This window comes from Dermacentor albipictus, chromosome 9 (assembly GCF_038994185.2).
Source record: "Dermacentor albipictus isolate Rhodes 1998 colony chromosome 9, USDA_Dalb.pri_finalv2, whole genome shotgun sequence".
Taxonomy (NCBI): domain Eukaryota; kingdom Metazoa; phylum Arthropoda; class Arachnida; order Ixodida; family Ixodidae; genus Dermacentor; species Dermacentor albipictus.
The window spans coordinates 22,124,894-22,144,480 of record NC_091829.1 but is presented as its reverse complement, the minus strand read 5'-3'; the positions used below and the strand labels follow the sequence as shown (position 1 = coordinate 22,144,480).

General features: G+C 49.1%; 2 protein-coding genes across 7 annotated transcripts in view; one reads left to right on the top strand and one right to left on the bottom strand.

The window, feature by feature from the left end:
* LOC135901971 (E3 ubiquitin-protein ligase Siah2-like) overlaps positions 1 to 19,587 on the bottom strand; it is a 137,622-nt gene that overhangs the window by 45,258 nt on the left and 72,777 nt on the right. For 4 of the 5 annotated variants that reach the window (XR_010564340.2, XR_010564339.2, XR_011508448.1 and 1 more), the window contains one exon: positions 16,193 to 16,323. The exons of the other annotated variant lie outside the window; for it this stretch is intronic. The gene's annotated coding sequence lies outside the window, so the exon portion shown is untranslated. The remainder of the gene's footprint in view (positions 1 to 16,192; positions 16,324 to 19,587) is intronic. 5 annotated transcript variants of the gene reach the window in all.
* On the top strand, positions 280 to 15,029 carry LOC135902014 (E3 ubiquitin-protein ligase SIAH1-like). 2 transcript variants are annotated; one of them, XM_065431904.2, is made up of 5 exons: positions 280 to 441; positions 2,946 to 3,222; positions 11,256 to 11,388; positions 12,113 to 12,219; positions 14,308 to 15,029. In XM_065431904.2, the coding sequence occupies exons 2-5, from the start codon at positions 3,030 to 3,032 to the stop codon at positions 14,859 to 14,861; spliced, it is 987 nt and encodes a 328-aa protein (XP_065287976.1). In that variant the 5' UTR covers positions 280 to 441; positions 2,946 to 3,029; the 3' UTR covers positions 14,862 to 15,029. The 2 variants fall into 2 exon arrangements, with proteins under 2 accessions (XP_065287976.1, XP_065287977.1); XM_065431905.2 differs by lacking the exon at positions 280 to 441 and adding an exon at positions 1,814 to 1,921.

Here is a 19,587-nt window from a genome sequence, read left to right as displayed (position 1 = left end):
CTGAGCCTGCATAAAGCGGAAGATCCCAGACTGAGATGAAGTGTTTCAGCCAACAGTCTGGGTACCCACATTCCCTTCCCTCCTAATCCCCATCAGCGGCCTAGAGCCGTCCCCTTCCTTAAAATAAAGCCTTTATTCATTCATTCATTCTATGGCAGAGCTTTGCCAACTCCACAGGCGTGGAAACCGGAATGCGATAAGAAATTTCTCCCCTCTGACGTCACGAAGAGCAAACGACGAGCGCTCAGGTAAGGCGAGAGACTTTGCGCCAAGTCTCGCCGTAGCGCTGCGAGCAGTAGCGAGCAACGGTCTCTTCTGACAACTGTATCGACGAATACAGTCTCTTATCGGCGACGGCACGGAGCGACGGGTGTCGGTGCGCGTTCCATGTTTCGGAATGGACAAGAGCCCGCATCCAGGGTGGCCCTATAGCTGATCGAGGTGAATTTCCCTCTATTTCTGTTACATAAACCCATAGTGTATGCTCGCCACCTGAAAGTTTACGGCGACGTGGATGAGCCTTCCTAGGTTGCGGACACATGGGAGCTGATCCTTGCACTTCGAGCACTCTTTAGCGTCGCAGTGACCGTCGCAGTGATTTTTATATTCTGTTAACGATAAAACACCGCATAGCGTGAGCGCTTCCTGTGCATTTCATCTGTGCATATACCGTATGATACTGCGTGTGTGTGTGTGTGTGTGTGTGTGTGTGTGTGTGTGTGTGTGTGTGTGTGTGTGTGTGTGTGTGTGTGTGTGTGTGTGTGTGCGTGTGCGTGTGTGTTTTAAGCAGACAGCACAATTCTAGTTCATGAGCTGGCCTACTTCAAAAGGCGGACAGTACTTGCACGAATCATCGAAATGCACAATCGACGAATTAACAAAAATAACTAATTACGTCTTTAACTCATCACTTTATGGCCCACACTGCAATTTACAAATTCCAGACGTGGAGTTCTCAAGGCTGTTGCACTTGGAACCAATTCTCAGGATGACGTCAGTTTCGAGATATTATTTCCCGAACTTCGCGGAGAAATGCATTGGCGTTCCAGTTACTTTTGTAATTGAATGCATAAAACGACGCTTCGTTAAGAAAGTAACTATGACGCTCCCTTCTAGTTTTTTGTCGTCCCCCATGCTTCCCCAGGTACATGTATCGCGTGCGCTTCTGCGCTGAGCACCTCACACACCAGATACCGTTTTTGCAATCTGAATGGCCCCCACGCATTTCGTGTGTCGAGCCTTGCGTCATCTGCGCTGTTCATCCCCGCATCGTCTGCATAACTTATTTCCAGGCTCCATTATCTTCACTTGGCGGCGTGACCGAAGGCTTGCGCATTTGACGTCTGCTGGGCAACCTCTCGTATCACGTCGGCACAGGATACACGGAGGAGTATAGAAGTAAACTGTTATCGGGCAGACGTGAAACAATGGGAAATGAAAGAAAAGAATCAATAGATCCCCACAATCACGGTTACTTGGAAGAGCAGCGAGGAATGCCAAGCCTGACCAAGCGTATGCAGCATACAACTTATCAGGCCGTCTGCTATCGAGACCGCAGCAGACGATGCAGCTGGAGCACCGGCCGATGCAGTCATTGTATAAACCGCATAGCATAAGGCGTCAAAGCGCTCACGTGGTCCTTCCTACGAACAAGTGAATTGTGTGAATGGGTTTGGCACTCTCGCGCTTAACCCCTTCGCACATTCTTTGCCATCTTTGCCCTTATAACCGTCCCTTAATTATTCTAGTAGAGATAGGCTGTAATGGTGAGGGAGGAAGAGAGAGAGCTTCGTTATGTTCCTGAATCAAAGTGCCCGAGTGTGTTCCTAATCCGCCCCCGCCGTAAGCAGCAGGAAATCACACGAAATTCGAAGCGCCCAGATCTGCGGGAAACAGCTCGGTGCAACGACCCTTACCTTTCGTAAGTGTTAACTTGAACAGGCGAGGAGCACTGTGACTTAATTTGTTCTGCAACCACGTATACTGCTACAACATGCGTACCACTATTGCGCAATGTTCTACGAGTATCTGAACGTTTTTGTTTAATAACTGCACGCAGATGATAACGTATGGACTACATAAGAGCCGGCTATACCAACACATAGTTGAGAAATGCGCACACACATGCCACAAACACGCAGACATACTAACTTCACAAAGCTATTGTGAACAACAGAGAAAACAAAGTAAGCCAGAGAAGCGACCTGCATGTAACCGCGTTTGTTCCAGTGCCGTTCGACCTGTCATAGCTCCTCTGCTTTAACGAAATACCGTTTAAAACGAATTCCGTTTATTTTTCAGGTGACGTCGTTATAACGGGAGCTCGCGTGTACTTGTGTCGTTATGCTTTTCTCCCGCTTGACTTCCCGTTTTTCTTTGCCAGTGACAAGACATCTATTTAAAAAAATAGAAAAACTTTCTTTTCGTAATTCGTTTTACTATCGCATTCTATGTTTTTATTTTAACTATGTGTCTGTTTTCTTTCTTTCCTCTTCGTCTTCCCTAAAGAGTAATCGTATTTTCGGTGGCAGTCGCCAGCCTGCTCCTTCCCTATGCCCCTCTCTGTTCGTTGTATGTGTGTCTTCAAATCGAATAATAATAATAATAACAATAACAACAACAACAACAACAACAACAACAATAATAATAATAATAATAATAATAATAATAATAATAATCCAGGAAATGTTTAGAATGAGCAAAATCGACGATTTCGTAAAGTATTCATTTCCTGTGCGGTTGTGTGAGGCGAGGAGTCCGTACTGTAAGATGCAGCGAAGTGTCGTGTCCTATAACGACGAATTGTGTGAAACGCTACTCGGACGGACGAGGGCAAGACGAAAGACTGTTGACATTATAGTTTCAGGCAGAACAGCTGCTGGTTAACGAGGTGGGAGAGTCCCTGGAGCCCGCTTGATTTTTTTCGGCCTGCCTGATTTTTGCAGCTTATCGTGCCTCGAATGTCGTACGGAGGAGGTTTCCAAAGGATCGCCCTGTGACGTCAGCACGCAGCCTTCAGCATCCACGCGATGAGCGGTAACGCTTCGCGACAACGAGCGCCGGCCTCGGCTGCCCTGGCTTCGGAGTTGGCCAGCGTGTTCGAGTGTCCCGTGTGCCTTGATCCCGTCATGCCGCCCATCGCCCAATGCATGAACGGTCATCTGCTGTGCTCCCCGTGTCGCAACAAGATCATCAAGTGTCCTCTGTGCAAGGAGAAGATCAGTAAGTTGCCGATAAATTCGTTATTTATGTAAGCACTGGATCCAGCTCTTTTCTTTTCTTCTTCTTTTTTCCTGGCGGAATTGTATTTGCCTACTCTCTGGATTCAGCCTGGAAGCAGCTGGATCGATGTGTATCTAATGAAGATGTGCGGTGCTTAATGGCGCAAGGTCCAGCTATGGCCAAAGAGCGCCGTTACATATGGTTATGAATTGTCTATGTATTGGATATCAAATGAACATACGAATTGCAAATCGTGGATGTCATGCGGCTGCAAAGAGGCCTAAAGATGCGTCGCTGTAAACAAAAATATGTAAGCATCAAAGTAGTGACAACGGCTCATTATGTGGGCTATGAGCGCAAAAATTTCGCTATGAAGAAGTGATATAATGCAACGTATATAAGGACTACTGCCTCCACAGGGCTCTTGAAGTTAAAGGGCTATGATGAGGCACGTGTTGTAAAAGCTCATGTCACTGCAGCTACAGCCTCGAAGGCAAGGCTGCGAAGACAAGGACACTACTTTTATCGGCCGTATAAACTCGGAAACATTCACTTACTGACCTAATTAGCAAGCGCGTGGTGTCAGCGTGCACGAGCAAACACGAACACATCACACTCGGTGAGCGCGGACACTCGCCGTCAAAACGCTAGCGTGAGCAACGCGGCAGCTGCTGCGAGCGAAGTGACCTTCGTGCTGTCTATATGTGCCACTTCAACGCAAGAGCGGCGAGCACACAGCGCGCACAAAGCTATGATCCGTCTGCAGATCATTTTCAAGATAGGCGCGCGCGACCGCACAAAGTACACAGGTGTTGGCGAAGTCGATATGCGTGCCGACTCCCTCTCTCCCGCGCTGCCTCCCCGTTTCCTCTGTATATGCGGCTCACAAGATTGTGCCGCGATCATCAGTTTCCCCAGTGGCCGGTCGCGAAATGCGCAGTTGATGCCAGAGAACAACGCACCGCTCCCACCTTACCTCCCTCCCTCCCTCCCATCCCCTCACGGCCTTTCATCGCAGTGCAAACTCCGATTTCGCCTTTCGCGCGCGCCAGATTGATCCGCGACCGTCGGCTTCCCTCGCGTGCTTTCACTCGCACATACAGCACACGACGCTATCGCCCTTGGACGTAATACGGAACATCACGGCGACGGCGACGGCAAAAATGCGCTTGGAGCTTCTATATCATTGTTATGGTCGTCGTTTTGCCCGAAAGGCGAATCGCCGATTGCGGCAGCAAGCTATAGTGGATAGCTATACGAAGTAAGGATAGTAGTTTTATCGGCCGTATAGATTTGTAAACATTCGCTTACTAACTAAACTTACAAGCACGGTGCCACGCGCACACAGGTAAACATGAACACATCTCGCTCGATGACCGCGGAAACTCGCTGTCAAAACGCTAGAGTGAGGAATCACGGCAGCAGCATGCGAGAATATCTCGCTTCAACAAAAACGAAACGTCGAAAGAGCATACGAAGTTACCGGCACTACGCGCCCTCTGCAAACATCGCAGATCGCTTTTAAGATGCGATCCACGCAGGCGCGCACTTTGGCCGCATCGCAGATGTCAGACAAGTGTTCAGTCGAACTACATCGAGCACAATACAGTATAGTTCACCGGTTTGCACCGATTTGCAACCCATGCCCAAAACGCTGACATTTGAAGCATCAACATGAATTTGGGATGTATGGTCTGACACTAAGCTTACAGTAACCGGTTATGATTGATTCAGGTAGGTTGTTGGTCTACGTTGTAGTCTGGCAATCCTTCCCGTTGTTCGGTTTCACTGAGTTCGAGAAGGTCATATTCCGAAATAACGCTGCGCACTGTGTTTATCGACTTGTGTGGGCCTGCTGAAATGGTAATGTCCCAAAAGGCTACATGTTTCGAGAACTTGTCATAGTACAGTTTGTCGCGAACTGCGAGAGGATCGCCGCTTCCAACCTTCGTTACTTTGTAGCCTGGGCCGATTAATATTTTCCTACATCCCAACTGTCTTAGTTTCGTTGTTTCATGGGCGTGCCCCCTCTTCAGGAAGCTATCAGGTATTGGGGGGAAAATCGCTTGCCATATAAACCTTGGAAAATTCGGCGTCGATGGTAACCACCCACCACCGAGCTCAACAAGGGGACGTTATAAGGTTGGAAAAATACCCGAAGACGCTATAGCCATGCATCGCCGCTATAACCTAGCATAAAATACCCAAGGTTGCGTAACTACACCAGTCATATCGTCATATGCTTACACCAGGCATCGTCATATGCCGTCGTCCTGCCGTCGCAGTTGTGCACTCGTCATTCCGTCACAGTCATTCCGGTGACGTCACGCCATCGTTGTGTCGTCGTTCGGTCGTCGTAATTCCAGTTCCGTCACGCTGACGTCATACCGTCATCGTCACTTGGAGACATGGCGCTTCAGCCAGCATGTGACGGCGCCCGGTAACCATAACGATGGCTATACTTCACGCATTTACGTATTGGATTGGAGAAACTTTAGACAGTTTTAGTTTAGCGTACGCAACTATAGCGTACGCTATACGCTATAAAATAGCGTACGCTAAGCAGCGCACGTTTTCTACAATTTTAGTTAGCCGACGATATCTTCGGATCTCTGAGGCCATATTCCGTCGTTGTGGCTATTTTGCGCCTGTAGCGATAGGTTGCGCTGACATCTCGAACGTTTCTTTCATTAGGCGAGAAGCGATCTCGAAAACACCACGAAGTTATCCATAATACTCTGTCGTCGAAGCGGCCTGAGACTAAGCGAAAGCCGTTTACACAGTCATTTGCTACGAACGAAGTGCATTTTACAAAAGCAACGCCAAATTCAATTCGAAGCGGGCAGCCTGGATCGCCGCCATGTTTCCCGCAAACTCCGCAAACCCCGCAAAAACGCTAACGCTAACTCGTCTGCGTTGCGTACGCCCGCTATTGGCCTCGAGCTCCACCACTGGAAAAGCGGGCGCCACCGTCGGCGAGACGTGCTAGGAGGGATCACGTGGACATAGCGGCCGCGTCGGCTGCTTCGGGCGCGCCGAAGGGAGCTGAAAACGAGTTTAAATTCCCTTGTACGCTGCGGTCCTCATTTAGTGGCGAGATTTTCTCGCTTCCAGTGTCTCCTTTACAACGCTGAAAGCACTACAATAGGTAGTGCTGCCTTTGAAGGCGCACAACATGGTAGGCCACTGCTCGGTGCCGCAATGCCGGACGCACGCAACGGAGCACGGTGTCAGCCTTATTCACACGTAGCCGCAGGACAAGAAGCTGCGTGAAGCTTGGCTCGCGAAACATAAAACTGGCAAACAGTCATCGGCTGCAACTCGGGTACGCAGCAAGCACAGACGCGAGGAAGATTTCTGCTACGGCGCCCGGTCTGCGATGTTCTGAAAACGCGCACTGAGACGCTCGCCCGAGTCCGCTGCTCGACTAATGTCATGACGGTTTGGTGTATGAACTTGTCGATGCTATAGATACTGGCAAGTTCAGTGGAGTGGAAAGGCAGCGGTAAGGAGCACATTATTAAAGAGCATGGCATATGGTCATATTTGTGTTATGAATTAATGCACCGGATTACAAAAAAGGAGCAGAGGGAAATTGCACGCTGAGCGCACCGATAAACATGCAGTGCGATGCAACTTGAGAAATAGTATTGAAAGATCAAAGAATTTAGAAGAAAAAAAAAGATTGAATCGTCGCGACGGCACATCACAGTCCCCGTAGGCGTCACAGTCTCTACAATGAAATTATTTTTGAACAGCTCTGATAGCGCCACACGCAATAATGGTTGCTTGTATACTGTCAAATGCTCATATTCTGCGGCCTAAAGCTCATGGCACGGTGCGAAAACGCGCGCGCGGAGAAAGCGAAACAGTGCGCGCACAAGCATGCAGACACGCACTCGGTCGCTGCGAATCTGCGCGACGCTGCATTGAGGCTTCGTTCTATTACACTCCATTTAGTTATACAAACACTATAAGAACATATTTCGCATAGTTTGCTCTCAGCGTTTACCTACCTTTCACGCAAGAAGCCGGTTCAGGAAACTATATCGCGGCGACCGCGCGCAGTGGCGTTCACAGTACTTATTCGGTAAAGAGATAGCGTCTGTAAACGATTCTGTGCTTTCAGTTTGCCCAAGATTATTATTTAGACAGTAAAAAACTTCTCTCGTTTCCAAAGCACTTAGAGAAATGTCCGGGAGAGCTCGCGCGTGGTGTTTTCAGTGAGCGCTGACAGCAAAACCTATGAGGAGCGCGCCTCGTGATCCCTCATACTACGCCAGCGAGGCGCTTCCGACAGATGGCGACTCCGTAACTCCTCGCCGCCAATACCCGCTATTTCATTTAGCGTTCAGCGCGTGCGCAGTGACGACCCGCTATTTTTTAGCGTACGCTATACTAAAACTGTCTTTTATTTATGCCTGCAGTTGGGCGCTCGCGCGCCCCGACGAGGGCCTACGTCATCCTCGAAGTTGCCGTTACTCGGCGCGGGTCTCCGCTCGCCGTTGCCGGCTCGCTGGGTCCGTGCCTTTCGAGCGCCTCGAGGACCTGCTGGACGGCCCAGAGCTGATCGTCTCGGTCGTAGCTCTGCGCGGCTGCCTCGAGCCGCGGTGGGAGTGTTCTTGATTTAGCGTCTTCTGGATATTTAATACAGTCCCACAAGATGTGCGTGCAGTCTGCGGTCTCCCTCCGGCAGACTCTGCACATATCTGTCGGATATGTCTCGGGGTACATGCGATTCATCAGTTTCGGGCTCGGTAGCGATCCGGTCTGGAGCTGTCTCAGTACCACCGCCTCCGCTCGACTCAGTCTCGGGTGCGGGGGTGGAAGAGTCCTGCGAGCCAAGCGGTAGGCCTTCGTGATTTCATTGTAATCCGTCTTGCGGTCCTTGGTTCCGATCCACGTCGGACGGTCTGTCGCCGGGGCGCGGTTGGTTAACGCTCGCGCCGCGGCCTGTGCCGTCTCCTTATGGTTCTCATTGCGTTCCGACGCGTCGCCCGCGTGCGCCGGGAACCACTTGAGTCGTACTTTTCGTTCGTCTAGTTTTACCGCTCGCAGTACGCGCTCAGCCTCCTTGCAGATTTGCCCTTTGACGAAGTTTCGCACCGCCTGTCTTGAGTCACTCAGCACCGTGTGGCAGTCTGCGTCGGCGATGGCCAGGGCGATGGCTACCTCCTCTGCTTGTTCCGCTTCGGCGCTTCTCACGCTCGCTGCCGTCCTCGTGGCGCCGGTTGACGCCTCTATGACGACCGCTGCGAAGGCGTTCCGTTGGTATTCGGCCGCGTCCACGTACCGCGCGTGTTCGTCGTTGGCATGCTGGTCGATGAGAGCCTTGGCCCTCGCCGCTCTTCTTCCCTTGTTGAGCTCGGGATTCATGTTCCTCGGTATGGGGTCGATTCTGGTCTGGCGTCGGACCTCTTCGGGCACGGGAAGCTTCATCTCCACCTCGTTCGAGCGTCTAATTCCCAGATCGTCCAGTATCTTCCTCCCGGCTTTGGTCATGGACAGCCGCTCCAGTTGAGAGAGAGAGAGAGAGAGAAAAAACTTTATTTTCATGTTCGGTGGTAACGTGGAAAGGCCCTCAGTCCAGAGCCTCGCTTGCGGCATTCTTCAGTGCAGTACTGATAAACGCCGCAAGGTACCGTTGGTCGTCGGCGCTGGCTGCTTCTGTCAGCCACCCGGCATGGGGCTTAGGGGAAAGATTTGTGGGGGCAGGAAGGGGAGGGGGGGTCCAGTTGAGAGGTCCGTTGCGCTTCGGCTATTTCTTCGAGTGTATTATGTACCCCGAGTTGTAACAAGCGGGTCGTGCTTGTGGACTCGAACAGACCCAGCGCCGTCTTGTACGCTCTTCTGATGAGCACGTTGATTTTGTTCCGTTCGTGTTGCAGCCATCTGTGGTAGGCTGCAACGTACGCGACATGGCTGATGACGAAGGATTGGACGAGCCTAATTAGGCTCTCCTCTCTCATGCCAGCCTTTAGGGAAGTGACTCGTTTGAGGAGTCGAATCGCGTTGGCTGCTTTTGCCTTGAGACGGGCGATGGTTTCGCCGTTTCTTCCGTGCTTTTCGATGACCATGCCTAGGATCCTAATTTTGCCGACCTCGGGGATCACGTTGCCGGATTTGGTGACGATTCAGATTTTTTTCGTTTTCGCGTTGTCTGGTCTTGCCTCTGCTGTATTTGGTAGGTGGCAGTATGAGAAGCTCCGATTTGCTCGGCGAACATCTCAGTCCGGTGCCTTCCAGCTGGTCTTCTATTGCGTCGACGGCGGCTTGCAGCGCGCCCTCGATGTGGGCGTCACTGCCACCGGTCACCCATATCGTGATATCGTCCGCGTAGATGGTGTGCCTGACGTCTTCGATGCGCCCGAGCTTTTCGGCCACTCCGATCATTACGAGGTTGAACAGCATCGGCGAAATGCCATGCGGGCGAAACGTCGCCCGCATGGCTCATAACGGCCGCGTGACTTTGCAGATTGTTCACTTGCAACAAAATATTGCTTTGTACATAAAACAATTTGCAATAACTATTCGCGTTCCCAGGGTCTTGTTGCCTCCTGCATTTAGAAAATTATAGAATCGCTTTGAAATGTAGCCCAATAAAGGAGACAAAGCGTAATAAACGAGGACGCAAAAATGACCGGAGTCACAAGCGCGAATAGCAGACCAAATCTATATGCTATACCCACAATTGCCTCAGTAGCTGAACGATAGCAGTACCCGAGGTCCCTGTACTAATTTTAGTATGGAACAGTATTGGTCCCTTCTCTCATTTAGGCTCCCTTGGTCCGAAAAACAATGAAAAGGGCCTATTTCGCATGAGTCAACCTGCCCCATAGAGACACGAGGGGCGGCTTGCCCAGGCTGACCGCCTCACGTCACGCTCCCTCTGCTATTCTTTTCCTTTCCTCCTTGGTTCTCGCCGCCATCGTGAAGGATGCATAGGCGTGCGAGGCAAGCGCAGCACGAGTGTAGAAACAGTTCGTTGCACTCACTGTGTTTGCTGTGGTGTTCTGACTTACGCACAGCCCGTTCGCTGCATTAACGTGGCCTTGCAATCGCAAGCATCCCCCCACCCACTCCACTCCAATGACATACGGGTGCAATATCTCGGCACCTTCCGGCGCCTGGCACCACGCACTCGTACGTTGTTGATATTACAAAGCGAAGGCGGTGAGAAAGCAGAGAGAGGCCTTGATTAAGTAAAACTTCTTTAGCTATAGTCTTGCATCATCCCGGATTCGATCGGAGCTAATTGCACTAAAAGGAGGGAACCGAACCAGAAGAGAGCGCGGCATGCTACGACATCTGGTGCACTGGTGCAGCGGTCCCACGCCTGTGCCTTCAGCGGCCAACGTGTGGCCTCGAAAACACTCAGCCGCACGATCGAATCGGGTTGCCGTGGCCACCGTTTCACGTCGTCTCCTGTTCCGAGCTCAAGAAACGTGGTCGCTGTCGTAATTCCTCGCCGACATGCGACGCCGGAATAACGCGCCCGAGGAGGAGGAAGAGGAGGGAATAACTTTATTGCGTGCCCTGCGAGTTGGTGGGGAGGTGACGGCCAGGAGTTCGTGGGTCCTGGCGGCATCCTCGGCCCGCCGGACGGCCCGTAGTTGACCCTCGAGGGCGGCGCTTAGTAGCGCGGCTTGCCAGCGCGTGTGAAGACTGTTGCTATAGAGGGCGCGCGTTCTCGTTATTGTTATATATAACTCGGCATTCCCATAACGTACCGTCCAGATTGGCTCTGGATTCACATGGATTCACCCGCTGTGACTGCTTAGTGGCTACAGTGTGGGTCTGCTAAACACGAGGTCGCGGGATCGAATCCCAGCCGTGGCGGCCGCATTTCTATAGGGGCGAAATGGGAGAACACCCGTGTGCTTAGATTTAGGTGCACGTTAAAGAATCCCAGTTGGTCCAAATTTCTGGAGTCGTCGGTTGTGGCACGTAAAACCCCATAACTTCATTTTTAGTAAAATATTCGTTTCGAGCTGTCCTTGCTCTCGTCAGAACAGCCCACTGTCATTGCGCAGGCAGCGTCCGAGCGTCGGCCATGGAGAAAGTGGCTGAAAAGCTTCCCTACCCGTGCAAGTACTCGAATCATGGCTGTACCGCTCTGCCAATCCTGCTTGACAAACAGGATCACGAGAAGACCTGCGATTACAGGTCAGTTTCGTTTATTGCTATGCTCCGTCTGCTCCGCGTTGGTCAAATATTTCGCGCTCCTGGCTTCAGCAAGTTTTTATTTAATGCGTTAGCAGCATTAGGAGTGCCAAAGAGGGAAAAATTACGTGTGTGAAGTGTGGAGAAGCCGGTCACGTGGTAGAATAGTGAGGGAGTGGGAGAGCTAAGGTCGTGTGTTTGTGTGTGTGTGTGTGTGTGTGTGTGTGTGTGTGTGTGTGTGTGTGTGTGTGTGTGTGTGTGTGTGTGTGTGTGTGTGTGTGTGTGTGTGTGTGTGTTTGTCAGGCAGCTTGACGCGTCAGGTGCCGAGTCACGTGGAACCTTGCGAAAGTGGTCGCATGCCCGACGCTGACAACATGACGGCTAGAGTAGCGACAGCTTCTACTCGGTGGAACAGCCGACAGGTCAACGATGACACGCCTACTCGCCTACATGTAGACAAAGAATATTTATACGTTCGCTTTGTGTATGTATTGGGCGTAAGTGAAAAAAAAAAGGGATCACCCTCCTGACGCCCTTTTTCCTTTAAGCAAATGTTAGTGTCGATTGTGCGTGTCGGCGTCGCGTGTTCTTTGCAGCAATAACGTGAACGTCAGTGGGACCATGGAGAGCAGACACCTGAACTTGCCACGCCAAGTCATCTCCGTCGCAATTTTGGGCGAACAGTTTTCAGCTTCCTCTCTTTCTTTTTCGTCTATGTCGTTAACAGGCCCTCTCCCTGCTTATTCATGGCGAAGGACTGCAAGTGGACTGGCCCTGTAAAAGATATGACGCCGCACATCCGTGAAGCCCACCGCAGCTTGCCCATAGTCCGTGGTGAGTCTGGAAGTTGCATGCTCTGTGATGCGCAAGCCAAAAGATTCCTTTTCCTCATAAACGGAGGTGAGGTGTTCAAGTAATGACAGTTCAGAATACAATAATAGGATTTGGAGGACAACTGGATGTTCAAAACATGACATCCATGACGTGTTTCGGCCGCTTCCAGTTCATAAAAGAGTGGCCTTCGAGATCGGCTTCTATTACTCCGAGGGAGCTGTTGCCGAGTGTGCGATTTGAACCGCACCTATATAGAATTAAACGATATTATGGCATGTAGACGCTCCATACAAAAGCTAAAAGAAAGAAATGAGCTGGCCATATTGTTCCGCGAATAGACAGAGAACATAAAGGTCATGGTAAATCGACGTACGCTCAAGTCTGGACCTCGTGAATGATAGACAGATGAAAGCAAAATGGTGGAGCGCTCGACATTCGCCCAAATAACTACGCTATATGAAAGGTAGCCGTCGTCAGAGGCCAGTCGACCAAAGTACAGAGATTACCGCTAAAATTGCTATAGCGAACTTAGGCGAGGCGATCGCTTGGCTGCCATGGCGACGTCTACAGTGCACGGCTTTGTCTTCGAGCTTGTAGTTTAGGACCTTCATGTGGCATTATCTTTGAGGCGTCATTTCCAAGACGTCATTGCTCCCTAAACAGCGCGAACCAATATGTATCTGCGCACATGCGTAATCACTGGGCGTATTTGCATTTATAACGCATTGTTTTGTTGAAAATCGTCAATATACGAAGTCGTACGGACATTTGAAGCCGAAAGAGCATATATTTCAGGCAAATTCATAATTTCCGTGCTACATCTGAACCGCCATAATTGAAGCTGCCGCAAAGGGTAGCGCTATAGTTTCTTCGATCTGGTAATATTTTGCAGGAAAATGTACAAACTAAACGTTTTACTTCGGGCTCAATTATCAAAACCACTCATGCGCTTTCGCATGATATCTTATGTGTCTCTAAATTTTTTACGCATGTGGGCCCTAGCGGGTGTAGCCATAAATTAACTTCGGGGATTTTACAAAGGTAAAACAGAAGGTAAAACACAGAAGGTAAAACTTCTGCTCTATAACTCTTTATTTGTTTGCCACCTAAATTACGGCTGCCTGGTTTGGGGCACAACATCTGCCACTAACATTAATCGTATCTTTCGTCTACAAAAAAGAGCCATTCGTGTTGTGTGCAAAGTGCCATTTGACTTTCCAACTAATTCATTATTTAAAGACTTAAAGATACTTAAAGCTCCTGATCTCTTGAATTTTCGCTTAGCGTTAACATATGGTAAGTAATGCCAGAAAAACATTAACCACGTCAGGTCTATAGCCAACTTGACACGAAATAGAAGCTATTATGCTACAAGATTTCCGGAATATTGGTTTGTGCCATACCCACGTACCAACTATGCGAAACAAAAGCTCTCATATACTTTACCGCATTTATTAAATAAGTTAATGAACGATGGTATTGATGTCTTTTCTTGCAGTAAAAACAAGTTAATAAATTACTTTGGTGCCTATTAGCCTTTAATGTCTGTATAAGTAGGCTTCTTTTTATTGAGTTGTGTATTTTTTCTATTGCTATCTGCTGTATGTACACTTGTATGAGAACGTTTACTGTTTTTCTTTTTTCTTACCCTCTTGCATTTATGGAAATAAATTCATTCATTCATTCATTCATTCAAAACCACGACATGGTTATGGGGCACGCCGTAGTGGCGGACTCCGGATTAATTTCGACTTCCTGGGGTTCTTTAACGTGCACCCGATCCACGGTTCACAGGTTTCATTCATTCATTCATTCATTCATTCATTCATTCATTCATTCATTCATTCATTCATTCATTCACTCATTCAAGTGGTCACGTGGGAGCACAGCATCGTGATTTTCTCGTGCTCGCCGCTGCCGACTCGGTCGTCATCTAGGCCGCTGCAAGTTTTCTCAGTTTCGGTACAATAAATACGTCGCACGGTGGCCGGCCCTGTACCCGCGCTATGTGAAACTGCAGGCTTCTTTTATTGACGCCGTTCCGAAATTCCGCTGTAGTTGTCCCTTAAAAGTAAATGCACTTCGCAGGCCTGAAGGCGGAGTTCGTCGTCCACGACGGACAGATACCGTGGAACAACGAGAGGATGACGGTTCAGTCGTGCTTGGGGCAGCACTTCGCCACCGTCCTCGCGATGCAGCACGTCGGCGGCTTCAAGCTGCTCCACGCGCTGGTGCTGATCGCGAACACGCCGCAGGAGGCCCGGAACTTCACCTACCAGCTGGTGATGAGGAAAGGCGACCGCACCCTCAAGTGGACGTCCGTGCCCACTTCCGTCCTGGACGGTGTCGAGGCCGGCATGGCGCGAGGGGACGGCCTCGTCTTCGACGCGAGCAACTTCGCCGTCGAGCTGAGCGTCGCAGTCACCGTCAAGCGGTGTCCGTCGTCGACCGGGAAGCGGGAAGAGGACGGCGACGCCAGGGACAGCCCCTTTCGGATGTTCGGTCCCCCGGGAAAGGGGTCCGGTGACGTCCGGGACGCAGAACGCAAGCCAACCGCCGGTAATAAAGCAGACGATGACGGCGACGACTTGCGGGACAGCTATTTCAGGATGTTCAAGCCTCGGGCCAACCAGTATCCCTGACACGGGCGCGAAAGTTTAGCGCGTGCCAACGTTTTGCGTGTTCGATGATGCAGAGTTTTGGAGCGGAGAACTTCTCCGACTTTTATTTTTGACGCTCACCTCCCGACTTTTGTTCGAGCTGAATCTGGGTTCGAGCTAGTAGGTCGATCATTGATAAACTGAATGTGACCCCTGACTCATTGTCACTCGATTTCCGCAGCAAGGCTGCTTTTGTGTGTGTGTGTGTGTGTGTGTGTGTGTGTGTGTGTGTGTGTGTGTGTGTGTGTGTGTGTGTGTGTGTGTGTGTGTGTGTGTGTGTGTGTGTGTGTGCGTGTGCGTGCGTGTGTGCGTGTGCGTGTGTGTGCGTGTGTGTGTGTGTGTCGAACATTTTTGCATGAAATTCCTTTTTTTTCTGCACGGTCTGACATTTGGCATATTACGGATAAATGAGTACTGGACCTCTTTGTAAAGAGGCTGTCTCAGTCGCCCAAAACATATGTTGCCCGTAATTAACGGTTTCGTAGTTTGTGGGCTGGTCCTTACGCATCCCGGTTTTTCTATACATGGTGCTTCTTTTTCCTTGCTTTTCTTTTCGCTTTTCTGAATACATTGTCTTCTTAGCTGACTTCACATAGATTTTATGTATCTGGGATATCGGGTATCTTTTAGGCACTGTAGATCTCAATGAGACAAAAAGTGAGGACATGTTGCACAGTATATAGGTACAAATGTTGCACAGTAGGACCGCTTAACTATACTTGAAAAGAAAAAAATATCAGTTCGCTATACTTAACCTTTAAGGGCGAGGGGAGGGGTTCCGATAAATTAAATTAATCAGCCGCGCCCAGTGATCGTGTGCCGCTTATTCGGCCATGAGATCGTTGGAATATCAAAATACAGGAACTACTGAATCTCAAGAGATGGCCGCGGCGTAATGTTTCAGCCTCCGTCTCTCACCACCATAAAGAAACGAACAAAACCCCTTAGATGTCTGACTGTCGAACTTTGTTGTGTAATCACGACTTATCCTAGATATGAATGAAGTTTTTCATACCATATCATAGACAGGTTGATAAATATAACCTCGAATGCACTGGGCCAATTTCATGTCATTACAGCACTGACTTGACTTTTTTCTGTCGGCATGTGGCACGTCGGACGTCCTTACATTCCATTTTTTTTAGAATATTTCTACATAAGAGTTACATCAACAAATGTTCTTTGACAGGAGCAAGAACAGCAGAAAGCTCGTTTTTGACGATATGGGGGCCGCTTTTTCAGGTGACGTGTACCGATACATTGGAACTGTGAAGCTTATTTTTGTGCATTGAAAATAATTACTGGATACTCACTTTTCCTCCCAAGTTTGATGGTACTACAAGTCATTTTTTTGTTTTTTCGCTGTTTCCTAAGAAAACGATGTCAGGAACGACGTCCATATTTCGGTGAAGTAGGAACCATGCTCTCGGCCACCAGCGATAACCTGTATAGGAATGTTAGAGGCTTTGTAGAAGGTCATTTACTCAAGCGTTCCAGGGTGTTATGTACTGCCGTTATTCGAAATATTTTCCAGTTTCCTAAAACAACTGCACCTGAGACGAGCTCAAAATTGCATTAAATAAGGGAGATTGTTAATTGTAATGTCCCACTAAACTTTCACTTTTCTGCTTTAAACTTAAGTGCTGAAAATAATTACTGGAGCCTCGTTCTTTCTGCCTATTTTTCGGGCGTAATACGAGGTTCATAGTTCGTTTCTCTGGTGGGCTGAGTGAACTAAACAAGACACCTTGTTTATAGTTGGGGAGAATTAGGGGCACGGTGTGCACGATGTGTAGGAGAATGTTCCAATTTGAGTGAACCTTTTGCAATAGATTACGTACATACAGGGTATTTCAGCGAACACTTTCCAAGATTACTAAAGGCTTGCTGTGGCAGGTAACACAAATCTAGTTCATGAGGTGGTGCCCTCAAAGTGGCGGACACTGCTTGCACAAAATAATTAAATGCATAATCGACTAATTAACGAAAAACTCCTAATTCATTTTTAGCTAATTACCGTATGGACCATATAGCAATTCCCAAATTATAGCCGCGGAGTTCGCAAGGCGGATCCAATTGGAACGAATTCGCCGAATTACATCAGTTTCGAGATATTAATTGCCGAATATTACGGAGAAATGCGTTGGCGTTCCAGTTACTTTCTTATCAAAACGTCGTTTCATGCATCCAAGCACAGCGGCAGAGACAGGCCTCTGGCTACACTGCGTGCGGACGACGAAGCGCACAGGGTCACCGTTCTGTAAAACCCCTTAAACTTTGTAAAGTAGTGGCACGCTTTGAAGAATGCCTCCTCCTCCTCGCGCGCTCTCGCTGAGGCCGACGCCGCGTTGCTATTGGCCTAATACCGTCACGTGGGCCCTCGCGCCGTGCATCAGCGCCATTTTTGCTCGAGACGCGCCCACGGAGTGGCGAGGAGTGCATGTTTACGCCGCTGCTACCCTCGAGCCGAAAGAGAGGAGAAACGAGAAGGAGTGAAGGCGGAGGAGGAGAGTGTCGCTACTCTACGAAGTTTGAGGGGATTTGCCGTTCTGCTGACAGCAGCGCCATTCTTGCGTCACGATGCGGAGAAGCGGGGAACTACTCTCGGTTGGCACTCCTCTAGACGGCATATCCTGGCTCTCCGAGAATATGAGTGGCTAGTTGGTACATGGTTATACTAGGAGAATGCATGCCAACAAACTCGAAAAAACGTAAAGAAGGGAAAACGAGAAGCAGACATAGACAAAGCGACAACCCGAAGTCACAATCAGGGTTGTCAAATTCGGCGACTTCTCGGGAAATTATCATCCTGCCAATGTTATCCTCCAAATTCCAATGCCAATGCCAAAGTTATATTTGCCAATGCCTGCGCCCCGTTGTCAGACTAAAGTCCGCCCGCAACAGCCGCGTCACATCAGGGAGGAGCACTGCGCCGATCCTGACTCTCTTAATTGCATGCGTATAATAACGCCAACGACAATTAAAATTTGGGGTCGGATATCTCGGAGCACAGACACGCTTGAAGAATTCTTCCAACTAACAGATCCCCACTTACCGCAGCCAAAAAGAAGTTAATTATTCAATTTTAGTTAATGGGGCTCATGACAGCGATAATTGTCACTTTGTGCCCAGCTGGCCGCATAACTTGTTTGCACAGGTGGTCTTTCACGTGCCTCCCACTGCCTAATTTTAAGAAAACCATAAAACTTAATTTTGAACACCCTATATAATACTGACTACCTATAACTGTTTTCGGCGCCCGTGGTCCAACCGCAATAACAGAGCCCGTACCAATTACTCCACATTGTGTTACGCGACGAAGACGGAAACATTAATGAAATGTTGCACTGCAGTTTTTTTTTTCTTCTTTTTCTGTAGGCATACTTCCTGTAATATGAGTACAGGGCGCTCAATTGATGGGACAGATATGTTTTAACTCGTCGAAGCGGCAAGCAGTAAGTTTACATACGTTTTTTCCGTCTGCGCTTCGCAAGACCTACTGATGGAAAACTGTATGCACAAAAATACACACGAGAGACGCACGCTGCTGGAAGAACAAGAAAAATATTTGTTCTCCAAAGGGAACCGTACGAGAACATAGCAGAATGAAAGCCGACACAGCGGCCGCAATGCAGGGGCAATCAGCGAGCGTCATTAAAAAGAAATAAAAGTAAATAAAGAGGAGAAAGAAAGAAATATACGCCTAAGGCATAAAGTAAAGCAATGAAGGGGGCTAGTTGGTGAACGTTCATGGTTATATTGCGTTCAGTTTTACAAAGACGAAATTAAGAAAGGACAGGACGTGGACGGACGTAGCGCAAACTACCAACTGTTTAATAATGTTAAATAACGCGCTTATATACAAGGAGATATGGCGCGAGTGGGGGGGGGGGGTATAAAAGATATGACAAGTTCACGGAATGTGATCATAGTTCGGGTCAGGCATACATGGTTCACTGGCACCCGTTCGCCCTGGCAAACTCAACCTCAGCTTTGATAAGCGCGATGGACGGAGTGCTTACACACATTTCTTTTTCTTTTGCTATCGCAAGCGCCTCCCATACTTCTCGCTCCGTTTTTGTTTTGCCAATGACTGTGGCGCTTTCTAGAAGCGGAGAGCATTTGCATTGTTTGCAATGTGCAGCCAGGTTGCTGGGTGCTGTCGGAAGCTGGCACGTGTATTTGTGCTCCCGTAACCTATCATTTAGACAGCGTCCAGTTTGCCCGATGTATACTTTCCCGCAATCTAGAGAGGCAAAGAGGCAAAGAGGCAAACACTGGTGCTACGATCTGTCAAACTAAGCACGTGACAAAGTACGTGGAATGTGCAACTTCAGTTGTTTACCAAATCCCACTAGATTGCGGGAAAGTATACATCGGGCAAACTGGACGCTGTCTAAATGATAGGTTACGGGAGCACAAATACACGTGCCAGCTTCTGACAGCACCCAGCAACCTGGCTGCACATTGCAAACAATGCAAATGCTCTCCGCTTCTAGAAAGCGCCACAGTCATTGGCAAAACAAAAACGGAGCGAGAAATATGGGAGGCGCTTGCGATAGCAAAAGAAAAAGAAATGTGTGTAAGCACTCCGTCCATCGCGCTTATCAAAGCTGAGGTTGAGTTTTCCAGGGCGAACGGGTGCCAGTGAACCATGTATGCCTGACCCGAACTATGATCACATTCCGTGAACTTGTCATATCTTTTA

Excerpts from the sequence above, each read along its gene's own strand:
- LOC135902014 (XM_065431904.2), top strand. The coding sequence starts at position 3,030 with ATGAGCGGTAACGCTTCGCGACAACGAGCGCCGGCCTCGGCTGCCCTG. Across the intron at positions 3,223-11,255 it reads TCTGTGCAAGGAGAAGATCA|GCAGCGTCCGAGCGTCGGCC; the intron begins GTAAGTTGCCGA and ends GTCATTGCGCAG. Across the intron at positions 12,220-14,307 it reads CAGCTTGCCCATAGTCCGTG|GCCTGAAGGCGGAGTTCGTC; the intron begins GTGAGTCTGGAA and ends TGCACTTCGCAG.